The sequence below is a fragment of the Seriola aureovittata genome, chromosome 15 (genome assembly GCF_021018895.1).
Source record: "Seriola aureovittata isolate HTS-2021-v1 ecotype China chromosome 15, ASM2101889v1, whole genome shotgun sequence".
Taxonomy (NCBI): domain Eukaryota; kingdom Metazoa; phylum Chordata; class Actinopteri; order Carangiformes; family Carangidae; genus Seriola; species Seriola aureovittata.
The window spans coordinates 17,983,440-18,004,317 of record NC_079378.1 but is presented as its reverse complement, the minus strand read 5'-3'; the positions used below and the strand labels follow the sequence as shown (position 1 = coordinate 18,004,317).

General features: G+C 40.6%; 1 protein-coding gene across 3 annotated transcripts in view; it reads right to left on the bottom strand.

Annotated features, from left to right (window-relative positions):
* Window positions 1–244: 244 nt before the first annotated feature.
* amot (angiomotin) overlaps window positions 245–20,878 on the bottom strand; it is a 37,499-nt gene continuing 16,865 nt past the window's right edge. For 2 of the 3 annotated variants that reach the window (XM_056396498.1, XM_056396499.1), the window contains 10 exons: window positions 18,431–19,004; window positions 17,156–17,300; window positions 15,767–15,859; window positions 15,212–15,357; window positions 11,764–11,913; window positions 9,133–9,329; window positions 7,793–7,921; window positions 6,553–6,791; window positions 6,142–6,396; window positions 245–5,369 (listed from right to left, as the gene is read on the bottom strand). In XM_056396498.1, coding sequence (XP_056252473.1) covers window positions 5,236–5,369; window positions 6,142–6,396; window positions 6,553–6,791; window positions 7,793–7,921; window positions 9,133–9,329; window positions 11,764–11,913; window positions 15,212–15,357; window positions 15,767–15,859; window positions 17,156–17,300; window positions 18,431–19,004 — 2,062 coding nt within the window. In that variant the 3' untranslated portion in view covers window positions 245–5,235. Of the gene's footprint in view, window positions 5,370–6,141; window positions 6,397–6,552; window positions 6,817–7,792; window positions 7,922–9,132; window positions 9,330–11,763; window positions 11,914–15,211; window positions 15,358–15,766; window positions 15,860–17,155; window positions 17,301–18,430; window positions 19,005–20,878 lie in introns of those variants that run through there. The other variant, XR_008829652.1, reaches the window with a different exon arrangement.

The window sequence follows — 20,878 nt, the reverse complement described above, 5'->3', positions numbered from 1 at the left end:
GTTGGGTTGGTTCCATCACACTGAACAAAGAGAGAAGAAGTCACTAAAATGAACCCATGTTTGTTGACAGGGCAGCATGATCAATCAGAGGTGTGGATCACTTAGTGACTAGAACAGAAAGCATGTGTTAATTACAGCCAAAAAGTTCCTTCATATGTTTCCCTATAGTTTGTGTAATATAGTGACTAATATGCACTAAGCATTAAGTGAGCTCATGTAGATGTAACTAAACACCAGGAACAACCAGTCTCTGCATTAATTTATTTAACAAAAGAATTAAGTTAATCCCAACTTAACTCATTTATATTATATAACAAACAATTGGTTATTTTGGATTTTGTCAGAAAAGGAATACAGAAAGAAAACTAAATGACTTCATACCATATGACAAGAAACTACGAGATGAATGTTGTAAACGGATAATTAATCAGAAATTGCTTTTATGTGACCTGTGATTGTACAGCAATGACAAATTAAGCAGTATGTATATGAACAGACTGGAAACACATAGCCTTAAACAAGAATCACTACAATACAGACATTGACATTTTTACTGCTCCACCTTTAGAGTTTCAGTGTATCCATTTGAGCCATCAGTCCCCTAGCGGAGATCTCATAACAGTTTGAACTGAGCTTTTCTTTGCAAGGCATTTGTCAGATTATGTACACTAAGCGAGTGCAGTGGATGACAGCTGAAGATTGTCTACATGCTAACAGACAACAATGCTGCCAGTACAGAAACATAAACAAGTTCCTGGTAAAGACAAACACAGCTCCTGCACCTCAGATTTTCTACATGTCCAAAAAATAACAGTCACTTGTATCGTGTCAGGTGTAGAGGCACTTGTAACATGATTTGAGTTTTTAAGGAGTAACTGTAAAGGTTGTAGGAACCAAGAAAATGGCTTCAAAGTTTTACATCCTTACACAAAAACAGTTACTCAAAATCAGTAACATCTGTACATTAGAAAATGTTCCAGTCCAAATTTTTCAGATGGTTAAAAACAAGACTCAGAAACATCATCAGCACTGCACAATAAATGGACACTTCTGATTCAGACACAGTATGGGTGTGTTACATTGTTACTAACCTCATGCTAACACCACATATTGCTTTAAAGGATGAATGCCAACATAACATAAAGCAGTTCATGTAAGTGCAAGAACATTTCCTTACCTATAGTAATTTTCAATGTGCCTTGTGGAAACACCCTGCAGGACTGAAACTATTCATTGAATGGAAATTAATTGCAACCATTTTGAAAGTTGTTAATTGATTTGTTTATATAATAATAAGCATACCATAAATGTTCACTGGTACCAACTTCTCAAATGTAAAGATGTTAGTTTTCTTAGTCCTCCCTGAAACTACCTACTACTGTAGGTCTGATGAGAGCCGTCTGTATTTTCCAGCTCATTATGTGATGTTCCTTGAAGCTTTTTAAACTCCCTGTGTTAGACAATGAGACAAAGAACCCAGCTGATCCCAACTGTCCTTTCATTATTTGGCATTTCATCTTCCACAACTAACTATGAAAAGATATGTTATTATTATTATTATTATTATTTTGAAATGTCCTGGTCTGGTTGGCCTTTACCCAAAATATTCAGTCACATCAGAACATTCAGTGAAATGTGTTTGTTGAAGGAAACACCAGCAACAGAAGAGTCAATTCAATTTTGCTGCTTTGGCACTAAAATAAGAGCTAGTTTTTGCAGCAAGAAAGCAAGCTTCGTAAAGGATGGCTTCATGAAGGTTGCAGTCTACCATCAGAAAGCTGCGCTGATCTCACCTGAGGCCTTATGATTCGCACAGGGTCCATTGTCTTCAAGTTTCAGCTGAGCCCAACAAGACACATGACAACGCTCAGACAGGTATTTTACAGTACCTCTATAAAGGACACTTATTGTGCTGGTGATGAAAAAAAGCAATAGATAAGAGGACAACAGTGAACTGTGTTGACAGCTATAAACATTTTTCAGTCAAAATACAGAGTGCTGCATGTCCTGTGCCAGGAAGCAAAGCATCTTGATTTTCAAAGGATTTCACACAAGAAGATTGTTGATTTCTGTAATGGAGAAAAATGACACCAATCATTTTGGCTGATGAGATGAAGTAGTGGTCTAAATCCTTATACTCTGCTCAAATGTCACGTACACTGATCAGCCATAACATTGTGACCACTGACAGGTGAAGTGAATAACATTGATTAGCTAGTTACAATGGCACCTGTCAGTGGGTGGGCTATAACAGGCAGCAAGTGCACATTTAGTTCTCAAAGTCGATGTGTTTGAAGCAGGCAAAATGGGTGAGGGTAAGGATCTGAGCGACTGTGACAAGGGTCAAATTGTGATGGCTAGATGACCGGGCCAGAGCATCTCCAAAACTACAGGTCTGGTCGGGTGTTCCCCGGTCTGCAGTGGTTAGTACCTACCAAAAGTGGTCTAAGGAAGGACAACCAGTGAACCGGCGAGGAGAGTCATGGGCGCTTAAGGGTCACTGATGTGCGTGGGGAGCCAAGGATAGCCTGTGTTGTCCGATACCACAGAAGAGCTACTATAGCGCAAATTGCTGACCCTTGTCCACGGCCGAAAGCGCCTACAATGGGCACGTGAACATCAGAACTCGAGCTGGCACTCGAGATGCACTATTGGAAGAAGGCAAGCTGGCGGGGGCAGTGTGATGCTTTGGTCAATGCTCTGCTTGGAAACCTTGGGTCCTGCCATTCATGTGGATGTTACTTTGACACGTACCACCTACCTAGACATTGTTGCAGACCAAGTGCACTCCTTCATGGAAACGGTATTCCCTAATAGATGTGGCCTCTTTCAGCAGGATAATGCGTCCTGCCACACGGCAAAAATGATTCAGGAATGGTTTGAGGAACACAACGTGTTGACTTGTCCCCCAAATTCCCCAGATCTCAATCCAATCGAGCATCTGTGAGATGTGCTGGACAAAAAAGTGTGATCCATGGAAGCCCCACCTCACAACTTACAGGACTTCAAGGATCTGACGCTAACGTCTTGGTGCCAGATACCATAGCACACCTTCAGAGTTCTTGTCGAGTCCATGCTTCTACGGGTCAGTTTTGGCGGCAAAAGGTAGAATATACACAATATTAGGCAGGTGGTCATAATGTTATGGCTATATATTCAACTACAACATATCAGTGCTTTCCTGATGACATTCTTCTGATGAACTGGTCTGACCTCTGACCATTCTGAGCTTCTTTGGTCCAAAGTTTTTGGCTTTCAGTGGGTATCTTGAATCTAACTATAAACCTCACTGGAAATGTAATATTTAATTACACACGTTTAAAAACTATTGATTTTTTAAAGGATGAGTGATCTTGACTTTGTGGATTTTCGGTGGAGTTTTTTAAGTTGCTGCTGCAGCCTGGAGCAGGTTTAATGCCTGTCACCACCACAAAACTTCATAGGTAGATTATGTACAGTCCATTAAACTATACAGTTCATGCTAATATCTTGAAATGACTGGATCGCTTGTTGTTTGCTCTGATTGAACACTGAACATGTGACCCCTTTTTAAGATGGTGCTATTCTTGAGTTCAGGATTTTATCTACAGGGATGAACACAAATCCATTCTGAGACCCTTGGTCAACACTCCACTATGCATAGTGTAAAGTAATGCAAACTTGTCCTAGCCTGGTAACTGACCAAATCATATTTAATATGCCAAGGGAAGAGCAGACTTTGTCTAGCATTGCATAACAGTAACAAATCAGGCCTCAAGTCAGTCAAATGGTGTCTGGAAATAATTTTCCTGGTTTGTCTTGATCTTTTACCAAGTCAGGTGGGAGGTTGGTATGGTAACACAAGTGGCTGGAAATTTGAATATTCACAATAACATGTACGTCTGTCAATTTTATGATATCATGTGCATCATACTAAAAGATAAATCTGTGTTCAAGCATGGGAAAAGAAATACTGTATTACTCTCTGCTACTTGAGATTGACCTCAGCCAGTGGGGTCATACAGGCAGCCAAAACACTGTCAGACTCTCACCAGCTCACTAACTCTAACTCTGGATATGTAACACAGCTGTAAGGTTCAGCTCTCAGATCCCTCCGCGGCACAAAGTAACACAGGCCATTACAGTACATATACAACGTAAATACTCTATATATACAGTTAATAATGTTTTATAGTTTACATCATTTCTGATTACCCAAGTGCTGTGTCTAACTACAGTATAAAAACATTACACATAAATACAATATCTAATGTCAGAAGTCTTAAAGTAATATAGCAAAAAAGAAACACATAAAAAAAATAATTAGTGCAATAAATGCAACAAAAAAGGTAGCCAAGACATTTGGTCAAATTGGAGCTAACCGGCCTCCAGCAACACTGCACAGGGGAGTTTACAGATCTCTATCACATGTCCAGTAACAAGCTGCTTTCTCTTATGGCTAAATCCTTGTCCCCAGTTTTTTCATCTTCATTTGCTCACATGGCGGTAGGGAAAAATGCTACATGCTAAAACCTACCAAATCTGCTGAAATGCCACTGGTGCTGCGATATGGTCATTATTAGTCTGCACACACAGAAACAATGACACTTAACCCCCCATGTCAAAAACTAGTGCATTTAAACAAAGCCTTTGTCACCAACCACAGCAAGTCAAACAAAAAGAGAAATCCTTCACCTTAAATGTAAAAGTAAAAAATACATTTGTATATGTGGGTGTGGATGTGTTTGTACTCTATGATCAATTTTAATAAGATTTTGGCTTTCAGCTTAGTCTACTCTTTTTTATATTCCCCATCTGATGAGTGTTAATTATGTCAGCTTTTACTTGAAATACTCGAAAATACTTTACTTTGATTCAACTTCAAACACAAGTCACCAAAGTTGAATCCATCACCATCACAAAAGCCAAAGGCACCAGGAAAATAAATATGAAGCTATGAACTTCCACTTCATATTAAAGACACACATTTAGGAAAATGATTTCTGGGTTTTCCTACCTTGATGATAAACAGTGATTCAGTGATGGAATGAAAGAAATGTGTAAAAACTCTGGTCAGGCTGGAAGTGTCTGAATGAGCACACATGTAAACATAAGAGTTTGAAAATGTGTCTTGGTGTGGGTCTGTCGACACAGACACAGCTACAGGTTTGATGAGTTACACGTCTGTCGCTGCATTTACTGTGAGGAAACTGATATATTCTTTTACATGGATAGTTTTTTCCAGAGGTCACTGGGTCAGATGAGGATCTCCACCATATCGTTGTCCACTTCCTGTTGGCTGGATGGGGTTGAGGGTGGGGGGTGTTGCTGTGGGTGGGACTGGACAGGGAGCCTCCGCTCCAGGGTGCTGCTATGAAACACTGCCACATCTACACAGAGATGAAAAAATGTCAGATTCTGATGATCCAATCTGTCTGTTTTGTGAACTTCTAGTCTTGTAGGTTAGTCACACAAGGATATAGAGCAGTGAACATACAGAGCAGTAAAAACAATCCTGAGAGATGTCAGGTGTTAGGGCTTGACCACATGTCCTACAATCTATATCACAATAAACTCACATTTACATAAGTGATCGTACATTTAACACCAACTTGCTTCGGTGTGGGTTCAGTTCTCTTCTAAGTTCCTGAACTTTGACTTATGAGTCAAAAAATTCAGAGACTTTCTGAGACTTTGCCCAAAGTCTCAGTATGATTGTTCACTGCCAACTGCAATGAATTTTGACAAAAAAGGACTAAATTAAGAGTCCATTGTGTTCTTCTGTCACTCTGCATGTATTTTACATAAAATAAGTCATTACTCTGTGTGGTCAGTGTAGGCCTGACATTGGTGGACTGATGAATGGCTATGCAGTAAATCATAATGAACCATGTCATTGGACAGATGTCGTGACAGTGTAATTATGTGCCTGTAATGTAATAGCACTGAAGGCATATATTATTACTAGAAAATTCCTTCACTTCTCGTTTCAGTCTTTACAAAGGACATTACTTTCAGTTTCATTCATGTCGTAGAGAGGAGTGAAGTACACGCACCAAACAGCAGGCACAGTCTAAATTTCTCTAGGAATCTGGATTGTGATTAGAGCCTTACACATCCCTGAGCTTGGACAGACATGTCTGACAGACAGTGAGAGCTGACCTGCTATGCGATCAGGGATGTAGACAGGGCTGGGACTGGACAGGCGGGCAGGCAATGTCATGCTCTGAAGTGCTGGAGTGCTGGGCTTGCTGGTGTCCTGATTCTGGCCCTTTTCGGTCTGCGTGCAGCTGTCTCTGCTGCCCGTCTTCGAGTGGCCTGCAGTCATTGGAGTGGAAGGAAGCACTGGGGAGGGAGATGATGAGATAGACTCCGTCCTGAGAGACTCTGTGCGAAACTCTGGACCCAGTAGAACCCCTGGACAAGCATGAGAAGAAATAATTGCTAAAAAAAAATGCTGACAGTAGTGACAAGTGACTGTCTATCACCATTTCTCAACCATAGTACCATTTCAGCTGCTGTGTCACACATGGTAAACACTCTGCATTAGGTGTAACGACTGCTGGTTCTTACCCAGACTGCCTTTCCAGCTGGTGTCTTTGCGTTCTTCGGTGATGGGTGAACTGCTGAGTCCTAGGCTGTGAGAGAGCAGTCCTGAACCACCAGAGCCAGTGTTAGAGATGGACATCAGGGACTTAGAAGGCCTCATGGCAGATGGCAGGTCTGACTTGATGGGCTCCTTCCTCGAGCGCTGGTGGAGCACCTTGATCATGGCATCCTTCTCTATAATCTGGGCATGGAGATTCTTTATCCTGGACCAGATAGGAGCCACAGTTACTGCAGGACAGTGAGCACCTGTGAGCTACATTTGTGCTTTCACATCTGGACTTTAGTTTATTTGATTAAGGATTAAAAAATTACTCATTGTTGCCTTTTAGTTCTGGTCCACTTCATGTTCACACTGGCTTCTTAAAGACAAACCAGTAAACATGAAGTCCTATGGACTGACAAATAACTCATCCATTAAGCAGTTTTGGTGATGTCACCCTGCACTGTTAGAACGAAAGGTGGAGAGACCAACAACAGCGGCACATAACAGTGCCTAATGTTTTTGTTTACCTCCTCTAGTGTCACAATGATGAAGAAGAGGCATCTAATTAACATTAATGTGATCACTAAGTTTGACTTTTTAATGAAAAACTGCAAAACATCTCTGTTTAAACCCCCTGTCACTTTCTGATGGGTCACGGAAAGATTTACCATGGTTACTGAATGATTTGCTTGTACAGGATGCCTATTAGATCTTTTTTTCTGACAGATCACAATCAACAGATGGATTCAATAGCAGTTTAACTTTTGAATTCCTGCCAGAATCACACAGCCCTGTGATTGGTCTGCTTTGCTTTCACACCACAAAGAAAAATTTCATCTGAAACTGACTGAAATCCCTCTCAGTTGGTCTCTGTCCAGTTGTCCAAACCAGCAAAGACACCAGAGTTAATTGGAACTGTTGTGAAAGCAGGCTGAGAATGAAATCCACATGTGTGCTTTAGCATGTCTTTGAACCACTATACCCGCTAGTCAGTCCACAGTGAATTATGGATCATAACAACATCTTTTCTTTGTTTGTTTGTTTACACCTGGAAATACAGTTCTCAAGACACATGGAAGAAACTTAAGCCACCATCAGAAAACAAAAACTAATCACTGGGAAACTTCATGAGATAATCGTCCAAACTAAAAGGAATATTTACCAGGTTGCCACCCGACAACAGGTCTAAGGGACGCTGCATGTATGTGGAGAGAGCTTTACCTGCTTTCCATGTCCAGACAGCGTCGATTAGCCATGAGAATCTCCTCTTCTTCTTTCTGAATTCGAGCCTCCACCGACGTGTCGTAGCTGCTGCTGGGAGAGTGGCTTATCACCGCTGCCGATGTATCCCTGCGAAACAGGAAAGAGCCTCCATTAGACAACACTGTCCAGAAATAGCTCATCCACAAAAAAATAAATAATTTAAATAATAAAATATAAAAAGCCAATGATGTCGCAAGTAGAATTTATTGCTTCTGAATGCTAATTTCTACTTTTCCTATAAGGGAACATTAATTCTGATGAGTCTTGACACACATGTGTCTCAGTTGAGGTATTTGCTCATCCAGGCTCCATCCCATTGTTCAAGCCAAGCCATTTAACCATTAGCTTATGAACATTTGAGAGACATCAGTGTCTGAAACAACTGGCTTCACCCGAGAACATTTTTATATTCTTGTCCTCAATTTCTCATACTTTTTTCTGTGAGGCTTCCAAGTTGGATTCACCAAACTCTCTTGATTGAAAAACTTGTCATAAATCACTTCTCTCAGACTAATGAATACCACCTGTACATGACTTACTTATTTGCATTAAAATTGCCACATACAGGGTGCTGCCTGCTACAAATCAGTAGTCAGTAGTTGTAGTCGCAGTCGCAGGACCGAAAACTATTCAAAATAATAATAGTACATCTGTCAGTGACGAGTCATCAGAGCAGCGCTGTACTGCGATGGAAATAAAGAGGAATAACTATCCAGACTACATGAAGTTAGAAGCTTTCTAAAGCACAGAGGTCCATGACTAATATGCGAGGGGACAACAATCACTGAGATACATATATATATACTAGAGACAATTATAGCCTGCAGCAGGTGATATTACACTGTCAAATGCAAGGGAATGATAATGCATAAAGACCCTGATTCAAATGTCTCTGTCAATTGGCTAGCTATGATGATCATACCGTGAACAGAATATTCATTTTGCATCAAGTACATCGTAATTTTTATTCATTTTAAATCAATTTTGATTCATTTTAATAAAATAAATTAATTAAAATTAATTAATTAATTAATATCATATTTATCTCTAAATTCATTCAGATTAACCCACTATTATTCTTTAGTCAAATGAGTGTGTTTTCCCCTCTGTTCTCTGGACCACCTCTGAATCTCATTCATACCTAATAGAAATTGGTGAATACCACAAATTCTCCTAAATCACTTATACTTGCCCCCTTAAGAACTAATCACTTTGTACAACTGGTTCTTCCATGAGGCCCAATGTCTCACAGAATGAACTGCCAATAACAACACACTAACTATAACATGAAGATTTACCTCTGAGTGGCAACAGAGGCTGCGGCATCTAGGGCAAACTGCCTCATCACACTCTCCTCCAAGTACTTTTGCTCCCACTTGGTCATGTCAGCCTCCAGAGCCAGAATCCGCTCCTCCTTCTCCCTGAGGTGCTCCATCAGCACTGTGGCGTTGTACTCAGACGGGACCACACCACTGCTTTGAGAGCCTCCCTGACGCTGGGAGAGTAACAGGAAGTGTGTGTATTAACACATAATGCAGAAACATTAACAGGGCAAACAGGAGCAGATTAGAACAAGGCATCCTACAAAAATACCTGAATGACCAATTATACATGTAAACAGAGGAAGTTACAAATAAAGACCTCTTACCTTATACAGGTGAGTTAAACAAATGCCCCAGTCACTATTTGAGGAAATGTGTCGTTTGAAAACTGTTGCATATTCACTATAAACCATCTGTGATGACGTCACAGAAACCATCAAATCGAAATCATTGAAAGAGCAACGGCCAATGGGAAAAGTCCACCACTCAAGTGACGTGGAACTTGATCACTCTTTCAACTCGCTCGCTCGCTCACTCACTCACTCACTCACTCATGGACATTGACAGATGATGCGCTGGCCCGTGGTCAGTCCAGACAAGGAACGGGTGTGCAAATAACAGTAACAGATTGGCTTTTTGGGGGCAACTGGAACAGGCTGTGAACACAACAATTAAAGACAACCCCTGAAAGAAATATCTGGCTGTTTAACTGCCACTATGTTCACCAGCTGCTGGCTTGACTGTGTCTGTCTCCTGTTTGCTGCTCAGCAGGTAGAGGACAGCTGAAACCAGCTGCTGCTGCAGCCAAAAATTATGCTATGAAAGTATAACAAACCAGTAACATTTGTGGCCTGGATAGCTAAACCAGGACCTGAAACTTGTTATAAGAAAAATGAAAAAGAAAAGAGAAATCTGTTAACAAAATTGCTGGCTGTCAGAAATGTTAAAAGGTCCTCTCCTTGCATTGATTAACCCCATAAAACTCATCTCTGTTCCACAAAATTACATATTTAGAAGTTTTTTCCATGAAAAAATACCTTCATGGCCTTAAAATGACTTTGCCTGATTAGCCCTGACTTTATCTCCACCCACACTTCAGTCTCTTGCCTGCAGCTCTGACTTTGCTCATCAAACACCCTAAGATGAAGATGAAGAAGAGCGAATTGTACAAGGTCACCTTCAGGTCAAAAAATGTATATAAACAATATTTTTAAATGTTTTAAAACAAAACAATCTTCAAAAACATTCAAATGTTTTCACTATCATTGATAAGACAATGATAGGATCTTTTATGTTGTTGCAGGACCACTTTGACACCAGCAACAACATAACTTAAACTTGTTTGCTATCTCAGTCTGATTGTTTGTTTGCTATCTCAGTTTGCTATCGCAGTCTGATTGTGCGCTAAAAGATTACATCCATAGCAAAAACTGGATTATTAAAATGGGTAGCTGGTTAGCACCAGGAATAACTAAAAGGAAAGAGAGTCAAGAGATAGTTGTGAATCTACAAGTGATCTAACAAAAAAGAGAAATTGAGCTTCCTCTGCTTTCAGTTCAGTCCTTAATTATCATTAAAATAAAAATTGCTCTGAGAACGTATTATTGGCCCTCGTATTGTTATGGGGTTGGATTTCGTTTTTTTTTTTGTTGAGATTTTAAAGCGGCCATGAGTTAGAAAAGGTTCTGCTCTAAACTCTGGAACAAGTTCACACCAAATTTCACAGATTCCCTCTGAGATTCAGCTCCATGTTGACGTGATTGCATCACATCATTTCTGCAGATTTGTTACAACCCTTATTTTCCTTGAAAAGAGAAAGTGCTTTTTATTTATAATCTCTCCAGCTAAATGAAGGAATTTTATGTCTCTGTCCAGCCACTGAAACTGGGAGAAGAGTACAGTCTGTCTGAGGGCAGGCATCAACTGACATCTAACTGCTTTCACCTTACTTATCAACATCAAGTTCTACTCATCAAACTGTTTTTAAATCTGTAATTAAACGCCACAGAAAACGCAGAACAGATCGAGGTGTTCACCATCCTCCTGTGTCAAGAGTCTGACCTGCATCACATCAGTTCTGCAGATTTGTCAGCTGCACATTCATGCTGCCACATCCCAAAGGTGTTCTACTGGATTCAGGTCTGGAGACTGGGGAGGCCGCTGAAGTTCACTGAACTCACGACATGTTCATGAAAGCAGTTTGAGACTTTTGCTTTGTGACATGGAGCATTGTCCCGCTGGAAGTCATTAGAAGATGGTAAACTGTGGCCATAATGGGATGAACATGGGCACATTACTCAAGACAGGCGGTGACACTCAAACCATGAGTGATGAGTATTAAGGGGTTCAAAGTGTGTCACAAAAACATTCACCACACCATTACTACACCATTTTTCTTGTGCAATTAGAGAATGTACATAAAAACAGCTGGTTCCCAGGTCCTGATACACAGACTATACTTTAGTGAGCCTGTATTATAGGCTACAAAGATTTGGAAAGATACTAGTGTTACCACAGCAGACTGATGAGGATTTGTATAAAATTCATAAATAGGTTTTATAGATAGTCTGTATATGATCGCCAGTCAGCACAGGCCTGGTGTTTTACCTGCTGCATGCGTAGTGACTCCAACTCTCTTTCCAGTCTTGTACGGAGTCGATGCTCGAGTTGTTCTCTCTTCTCACAGGCCGCCTGCAGCTGAGCCAGAGCCTGCTGCATCCTCTCCACCTTCTCCACGTAAACCTGCTTCTTCTTCAGCTACACACACAGAGAGAGGGAAATATTTACATCATGGTAATGGTGCTGTGCTGATTCACCTGCAGATAGGACTAAATCGTCAACTCCAAGTATCAAACACACCAGGGTCTTCATAAAGCACTGTTACAGAGTTAACTGTTAACAGAGGTGCAACCATATTATAGTAGAGGAGGTCGGTGGTTTGATCCCAGGCTCCTCCAGTCCGCATGTCGAAGTGTCCTTGGGCAAGATACTGAACCCCAAATTGCCTCTGATGGTTGTTCCATCAGTGTATGAGTGTGTGTATGTATGGTTAAAGTGCTGTATGAATAGTAGAAAGCGTTGTAGGAATGTGTGTGTGAATGGGTGAATGTGGCTTGTAGTGTAAAGGGCATTGATTGGTCGATAAGAATAGAAAAGTGCTATAAAAGTGCAGTCCATTTACCGTATATAGTAAGTGAGACCTCTGCTGACCCACTGAGTTGGAAGGATCTGGTACATTAACATATTATTATTATATTCTTTAGTGTCCAAACAAATACAGATCTGGACCGATTAGAGGCAACACACTTATCATGCTTACAGCACATAAATCCAGGGTTTGTGTCTGTGAGGTGTCTCCAGTGAACAGTTTAGTTTGCTGCTGCTCAACAGACTGATTTAGATTACAGTGATTATCTGCAAAAACAGGGGAAAAAAACACAGTAGAGAGAAAAGAGGGGAGGAAGACGGGAGGAGCTGAGAGAAGGCAGTCAGAGGGCCAAGAATCTGAAGACTCTTACATTTTTGAAGAGAATGACGGAGCAAGAGAAAAGCTTGCAACTCCTTTGTTCTGACAATAAGCAGGCGTTTTGTGTCAGAGCCCAACTTTGGCCCAGCGCCAACCCGTTCCCTGTCCTGTATGGGACCTCGGTTACCCCTCCTCAACCCTCCCACCTCAAAAATATAATACCTCCAGCCACATCTGTCGCTGGCAGAGTTGGAGAGACAGAGGAAGAAGCAGAAATAAAGAAGAGATAAAAGAGAAGGAGCAGAAGATGATAGAAAGGGGGAAAAATGCAGGAAGCGTAAATATAAGAAAGGAGGAGGGAATGTGGGAAGAAAGGAGAAATGATTCAAAACAGAAGTAGACAGAAACCCAGAGAAAAACAAATAAAAAACAGAGCAGGACAGGGAGGTGGAGGATTGGAAAAATAAAATAAACACACAGATTCGCATACAACCTCCCTCTATTGGGCAGTTCTGTTGTTGTCTTCTTCAGCCTTTAGTTGAGATGTTCAGATTGTAATATCTCACTGCTGGGTGAACCACGACGTCTGCCACAGATAATCATGGCACCCAAAGGATTAATTGTACTGATATTAATGATCTTCTGACTTTTCATTTAGGGACATCATCAGGTCAAAACTGTAACATGTCCAATATTTTGGTTATATACCAACTACCTGTAAAGTAAAAGACTTTCCATCAGCCTCAGCTGTACTTGTGTTTAGTGCTAATTAGCAAATGTTAGTGTGTTAACACATTAAACCCAGATGGTGAACATGGTAAACAATGTACCCCCAGTCAGCACTCAGGCAGGTTAGAAACAAGCCTCCAGGTTGGATGAGAAAATAAAGGTGAAGGAAAAGTTATGAGAAAAAATGCTTTCCTGTGCAATGAGCCATTATCACTGTCTGACTTTCAGTATGACCTCTGTTGAAACTGTTGTTTGCCTTATTTACAACCTGTATGATTGTGTTGACTGATGGCAATGATAATGAAGTTGAAGCAAACTGAATGTGGAATGGTATGTTAAGTTTCTGAGATTTTTGTTTATGAAGTTTCTATGTATGTTTAAAAATGTAGTTTGCTTCTCTCCTGTATATAACTACACTTTACTATTGTCTTGTTTTGAATATTACAATGGAGCCAAACTGTCCATAGCGCATGAACGAGTGTGTGCCATTTGTTATGTATCAAATCAGTCCCTTGTACATATTTGGTGAATGATACAGACATAAAACTATAATACAGGAAAGAAATGAAGACAGACCCATGTACCAAATCCAGAAGAATAATGACTGATCAGACTGAGAGCAATTTGCTCATCCCATCCAAAGCCACCAGTGGACATGACAGTATAAAGGACATTCACTGTGTCTAACTGACAGGTCAGCAGAGCAGTGAGAACACACTGGTGTCAGATAGCAGGCCAACACCAGGCCAGCACTGAGGCAGCAGCATTGAGAGGTTTTCCACTAAAGTAAAACATTGGTAACCAGGATACACAAGCAACTCGCCAAGAATCCAAACAAACAATAAAGTGACCTGATTGTCAGCTTTTCTTCACACAGAGCAGCAAGGGCTCCTCAGTCCTTCACAATTGAAAATCAAAAACAAATGAAATAATCAAACATATATAGTTTATTCTAACTTTGCTGGGAATCGCTTTTTACCTGGATCTCAGAAAACCTGTTTGTTCAGCTGTTTCCTTCAGTGATCATTTTCAGTTATTTCATTTTACCAAGTTTGAATCATCTCACTTCTAATATCTTGGCGTCGGCGTCTGCTGACAAAACGCTTTACTAAATCCGCTAAAATGCCCCAAAACAGTGAAGAAAAGAAATCTTTGCATAATTTCTGATAACAAACTTTATTTTGATTGACAAATTGATTGATTGATTGATTCATTCATTCATCCATTCATTCATTCATTTCTTTCCATTTGCAAAGTAGAATTGTCTGTGCTTTTAGTATATTAGACCCTTAATGGTTCTGTCTGAGTCAGTGGGTCCTATATAACCCTCAGGCTCAGAGAGCAGCAGCAGGAGGCTCCTAAGGTAAAGTGCACTAACGGCAGCTACATGTGAAGGCTCCCCTGCTACATCAAAACCCTGTAACTCACAACTCACTGTCCTCCTATGTGCCTCTAATGTATATGGCATACACCGCAGCTGTGGCTCGTTCTGTCCTCTACAACATCTAAAGCTGTGGTAAGAAGGAATCTGTTTTCTTTATTCTTGATCAGCAGATATTATCAGCAGGGTATGAGATATCCTCGCAGCTGTTGTCTGTTGAGATTCTAGTCCTGTAGCCATCTGACAGCTTGTTGCACTTATTTTTGATTTGACTCTTGTTTGATTAAGAAAATATCATGGTGGGAACTTTTTTGGAGTGTTTTTTTTTTTGATGTATTCAAATCACAGTCAGTGAAGCTGGTTGCTGCTTCCACCTCAGCAACAACTGGGCTTCTTCATCTATATCAGCATTTTCTGGCTCTGATGAAGTTGACTACGTGCAGTAAAGTGTAGCAGTAAGAGTGACAAGTGACTCTTACCTCCTCCTCCAGCTTCACGACTTTGGCCTGGGCATTGTTCAGTGCCTGGTCTCTGATCTCAATGTGTCTCCTCTGGTCTTCAGTGGTGGAGCGCAGCGCAGTCAGCTCCATCTCCAGCTTCTCCTTCTCACGTAGCGTTTCTTTGTCTGAACACACACAAACACATGAGCCCATGCACAAACACAATGCTACCCTCCATGTTTTTTGAAAAAAGGTTGCTGTTATGCACACCACAGATTAGTCATCTTACATTCTACTCCATGCATTAATTAACTAATTAAAAAGGAAATTAGCCGGGAGTTAGACGGAGTCCAACACTGCCAAGATGACGATGGTGGAGCAGCTCACTCAGAAACCTGTGGGTGACGTCATGGAGGCTCCGTCCATCTTTACATTGTCTATGACATCGTGCCTGACAAATGCCAGGGGATGGGATGTCACACGCTCTGTTTGTGTGTGTGTGTGTGTGTGTGTGTGTGTGTGTGTGTGTGTGTGTGTGTGTGTGTGTGTGTGTGTGTGTGTGTGTGTATGTGTAAGTGTAAGTGTTGTACTCACTCTGTGTGAGCAGCTGGGAGATGGTTTTGCGATTGTCCTCTGAGCCATCACACTCTTTCGCTGCGAGCTGCTTATTGGCCGTCTCCATGCGCTCTTTAAAACACACAACAAAAATTATTAGAACAAACACACTATAGGTGTTGACATCGGCTGGGATTAAACATACTGGGTACACAGTCAAGTAACTTTCCTTAACTTGCCCTGATCACGATACTTTAAAGACCCACTCTTTGTTAATCTTGTTAACATCTCCATATGTTTTTTGTACAAGACATATCATGAGCAAAATAATCAGCCAACACAATGACTGACTATTTCCACCTTGGACTGCAGTGAACTAATGACTCACAAAAACAGATTCAGTCATCGAGGGTTTCATACATCACGGGAAAAATAAACCTGAAAATTGTCAGTACAGAGAGCGAGAGTTTGCATAAACACAACCACTAGCACTGTGTCAGCCACTGCCAGTTACAAGCTAACAAATATAAACAAATAAAAGATGCTAACTACACTAGTTAGCTATCAGTTCCCAGATGAGGACAGCACCAAAATCAACCAAATATTTCCAGTCAGGCTCTTTGCATCCTGTGCATACAACTGATCATTTCTAATATTGGCAATTTATTAGGAACATTTAGCAAAAACTGATGGAGTCTAATAAATAAAACAGTCCTGCAGTAAATCCTCCTTTATGAAGTTTATAATGTTCAGTTTATAATAAAACAGTTTTAGACAGTTGTTGATTTGATGTAGCGTGTGGAGCTGTTGAGCATTGTTGCATTATGCAGAGGTGTTTCTGTTATTTGGCCTACTTACATCGATATAAAAGGGGTGGAAAAAATAATGGAAACACCTGGACACCACAGCCGATGCACAAGTGAGTACCAGCAATTTTTTCCCACTTCAAGCACTGGTTCTAGCTGTGGCTTTGTGCTTCTACAGTTAAACCTGATGACACCCTGTGGGTGCAGCTTCTTGTCCTGTGAGTGCTCATATAGCACAAATGAGTTTGCTGCTTAGTTGTAGCTACTAAAACTTAGAACTAAAGGACGCCACAAAGACACTGATACAGATAGGAAAGGTATTCACTGACGTTTTGAGTGTTATGGACATTCGAAAATGAAATCAACAATTCAGAGCCACAAAACAGCCTGAATCTAGTTAAACTGTGCGCTTACATTTAAGATCAGCAAAACAGTGTTTAGCTTTATGCTTACAACTCTTCAAATAAACTGCAGTGCAAAACGTTTGTCACATGTTGGCACATTTAACCTCTCACCACTCTGTCCATCAACATTTTTTTCAATTAGTGTAAAAGTTGTGTAAATGGCAAAACATAGAGGACATTAGTTTCACTAGTGTGGAAATATGTTGCATCTCTCTCACCTCTGAGGTCCCTGTTGAAGTCATGCAGCCGTCGCACCTCCAGCTCTAGCTTGTTCCTCATGGTTTTCTCCAGGGACTCCCTCTTGGAGGAAGACTTGGCAAGGTTTTCATAAGCCTCTGACACCAGCTGGATCTCTGTTTCCAACTGTCCACAGACACAGGGGTAATGAAGGGACACAGGGGAAACAGGGAGGATGAAGGATATGCATCAAACCTTTTTTTATTAAAATGTAAAATTTATTTCTATGCTATATTTTCAATTTCAAACTATTGACGTGTGAAAACCTGCATCACTGAAAGCATACGACAAACAACACTGTGTTGTTTGCTGGGTCTGTCATCCATTAACAGGTGCAGCTTGGTGTCTTCCCTAAACTCTGGTTACAGCCTGAGCTTCACCAAATGTGAAGGCTTAATGAACTAACAATCAAAAGTCAAATCGATTTCAACCAAAACACAAAAGGACAACATCAAGAAGAAAATAGCTGACAAACTCAAGTCATCTGAACTTCAAGCCTGATCAGCTTTTTTTCTTGCAAACTGCAAAGTATCTCTTCAACATCTGCACAATGAACATCTGTTCCTAAAAGTAATACCAGAAACACTGAGTCAAAGTGTGGAATGTGAATGTGCATGATAGTTGTAGTGCTGAAATATTTGATCTTTGCAGGACACATATTTAATCTCTGTTCCAGCTCCTCTCCACTTTACTTTGTAAAATTAAAAATGTGTCCATAGTGTAAATTCAAGGGAGTAGGTCAGAGTTTATAAAAACATGCCCCATGCATCAGCTGAATGTTACATTCATTTGTCAGAAGCTTTTGTTCAAAGCAACTTACAGTTCTTCCCTTTGCATCACATTTGATCACTAGCTATTGTTATGTATTATTTACATTTCAGTGCAACTGTCAACAGCCTCAAGTACAAAATGTTTTTCTTTGTCACTTCTGGGCAGGGAAACACTGCCTGTGGAAGAATTTCAAACTAAAAAACTGTGACTTTGGCAAACACCCATTTGCTTTATCTCATTCAAACCAGTGAAGTCTCATATCAGCTTCAATTGAACCTACTGTGGATTTAATCCATCACCATCCCCATCACTTACAATGAAACTGCTTTTAGAAGGGGTCTCTGTTTGGACAGGAGGAACAGTGACAGCAATAAATAATCTGTAACTGTACATATATATATATCCATATGTACAGTTAAATAGTGAGTATCAACTTTAAAAGATTTTGAACCTGTCCTTTAAAACTCTTCTGCAGAAGATATTACCTTGTGCAACTTGGTGACTTTCTCGCGGCAGGCGTCCATCTCCTGCCTAAGCATCCTGTTCTCCTCTGTCAGCACATCCACCATCTGGTGGGCGCGCGCCATCATAGCGAAAGGTTCCCCTTGTAGTTGGGAGTAGGAGTGCGGGTGGGGGAAATGTCCGGCCTGGACAGGCTGTTGGAGCTGAGGGGATGCCGGCCCTTGGAGCTGCTGTTGCTGCTGTTGTTGTTGTTGTTGATACTGATGGTGCTGTTGCTGATGATGCATCCTGGGAGTGGAGCCGTAGGGGTCATATGCGAATCCATGACCTCTCTGTAGGGGTGGGTGAATGGGCCCCAGGGTGAAGGGCTCACCTGTATGGTGGGAGCCAGGACTCTGTGGACTGCGGGGCCCCATGCTGGGGAAGGGTTCTCCCTGGCTCTGAGGGTGATGGTGGGGGAAGGAGTGGGAGGCGCTAAGCATGCTGCTGAGGGTGGAGGACTGGGCGCGGGACAAGGATCCCACAGAAGTGACTGAGGAGGTGGGACTGTGCTGATGAAGGGTCCTCTGGGAGTGAACCGAGCCCTCCTTACTGGACCTAATAATAATAATAATAATAATAATGATAATAATAATGATGTGGAAACCAGCCTTTGGCTTCACAGGCTGGTTAAAACACATCATTGTAACTCACAAACAATAAATACATTAAATTAGCACAATGTGGGACGTTCAGACAACAATAACGGCCATGATTCCAGTGTGAATGATGCTTAAGAGTTCAACAAAGTTATTGCATTTGGTATAAAGGATTTTCTGTAAATGTTCCTGGTTGTTGTTGCGGCTCTACAGTGTCTTCCCAGGGGCAGTTTAGTGACTTCTTTAAAAAGGGGGTGGACAGGATCAGACACAGTTTGTCGATCTCTCTGTTCATAATAAACTGTCAGTCTAGGAGGAATAACAGAAGAAGACTGAAGGATCAACTGCAGCTTGAACTGCGGTGCAAACAAAGTCGGTGCGAAGTTACTTTGATTTCTTCATTATAACCCTGAGCTCACACACAATTACACTCACGTCACTGTACACACACATAAACACACACACACACACTTGCATGTGAACTTGGAAAGTCAGAATTACAATTTTCCTTGTGTTTAAGTGCTTCAGTAGAAATAAAAAGGTCTTAGCGCCATTTAATTAATGTAAAATTAATTAACTAAAGCTAAGCCAAACTAATGATTCTTTTCAGTTCATCTGCAGATTATTATTAATCCATTAATCATTTAAAATGCCCATTATACACCTGGTGGCCATTTTGGTAGGTGCACCTGTATAATCTAATGCAAATCAATACAAAGTCTATTTTTATGATGCCTGTAATGTTCCAGGTTTTTGATGACACTGTCATAGATGTGTTGATTCAGTTATATGTTTTTGCACTGCAGTCATAGTTAGTGATAATAATAATAACAATAATAATAATAATACATTTTATTTGTATAGCACCTTCCGTACAAGAAAGGTGCTACATATTGAACTGGACTGCATTATATACCAAGGTGTTTTCTAATGTTCTGCACCTTCATGTCTGTACAGGGTGGATAAAAAATTAGGAACACTTTTGTGTCCAGTACAACACCATCTGTAACCTTGACCTCAAAAACAAAGGATATGTGTAAATTCAATTAATTTACAACAAAAAAGCAGCAAATACTCATATCTGATACAATGAGACCATTTGGCATTTTAGCTTGAAAAATCATTCATATATTTGCAGATAAATTTTCTGTCAATGGACTAATCAACTAAAGGGTTATTGTTTCAGTTCTAGTTACTTTGGATTCTTTTGTTAAGTGAAATAAGCATTTGGTAGAAAAAAATATTTATAAAAAGGACAGTTCTGATATCAGCACTGAAACTGAAACCCAGGTAATAACACCAGTGATAACGAGAGGAGAATACCTGGCATGATGGCAGCTAAAACATATGACTGAAAATCAGCAGGAAATGTCTTGATACTTGATTAAGTTGTGTATGACATCATTGTCAGTTTATCTCATCATCAATCGAATTGCTGTATATATGATAACAAGCAATCCCAGTTCAGCTTTAACAAGGATACTTCATTTTGAAACTGTCTCTACTCCAAAGCTGACCTTTACATCGTCTACTTCACTATTAATCTAAAATCTCAGAAAGCATTTGATCCAACAAAGGGGCATCCTGTGTCTCTGTGTCCTTTCAACTCTAAGTGTTTAAAACAGTCAAGGTAAGATATAATTGCTACTGTGGCTGATTAAATTAAGTTAAATGAAGACAAATGAAGGCTTTGTAACATAAATGTCCTTCAGCCTGGTCTGATTCACCTGCTGTTTGTGGAACTTGTTTTTGAGTGAGGTGGGAAAACCCTAGCTGTCAACTGGCTTTTCAGCAAGCATTCCTGCCATTAGCCCTCAAAGGAAAGTCATCAAA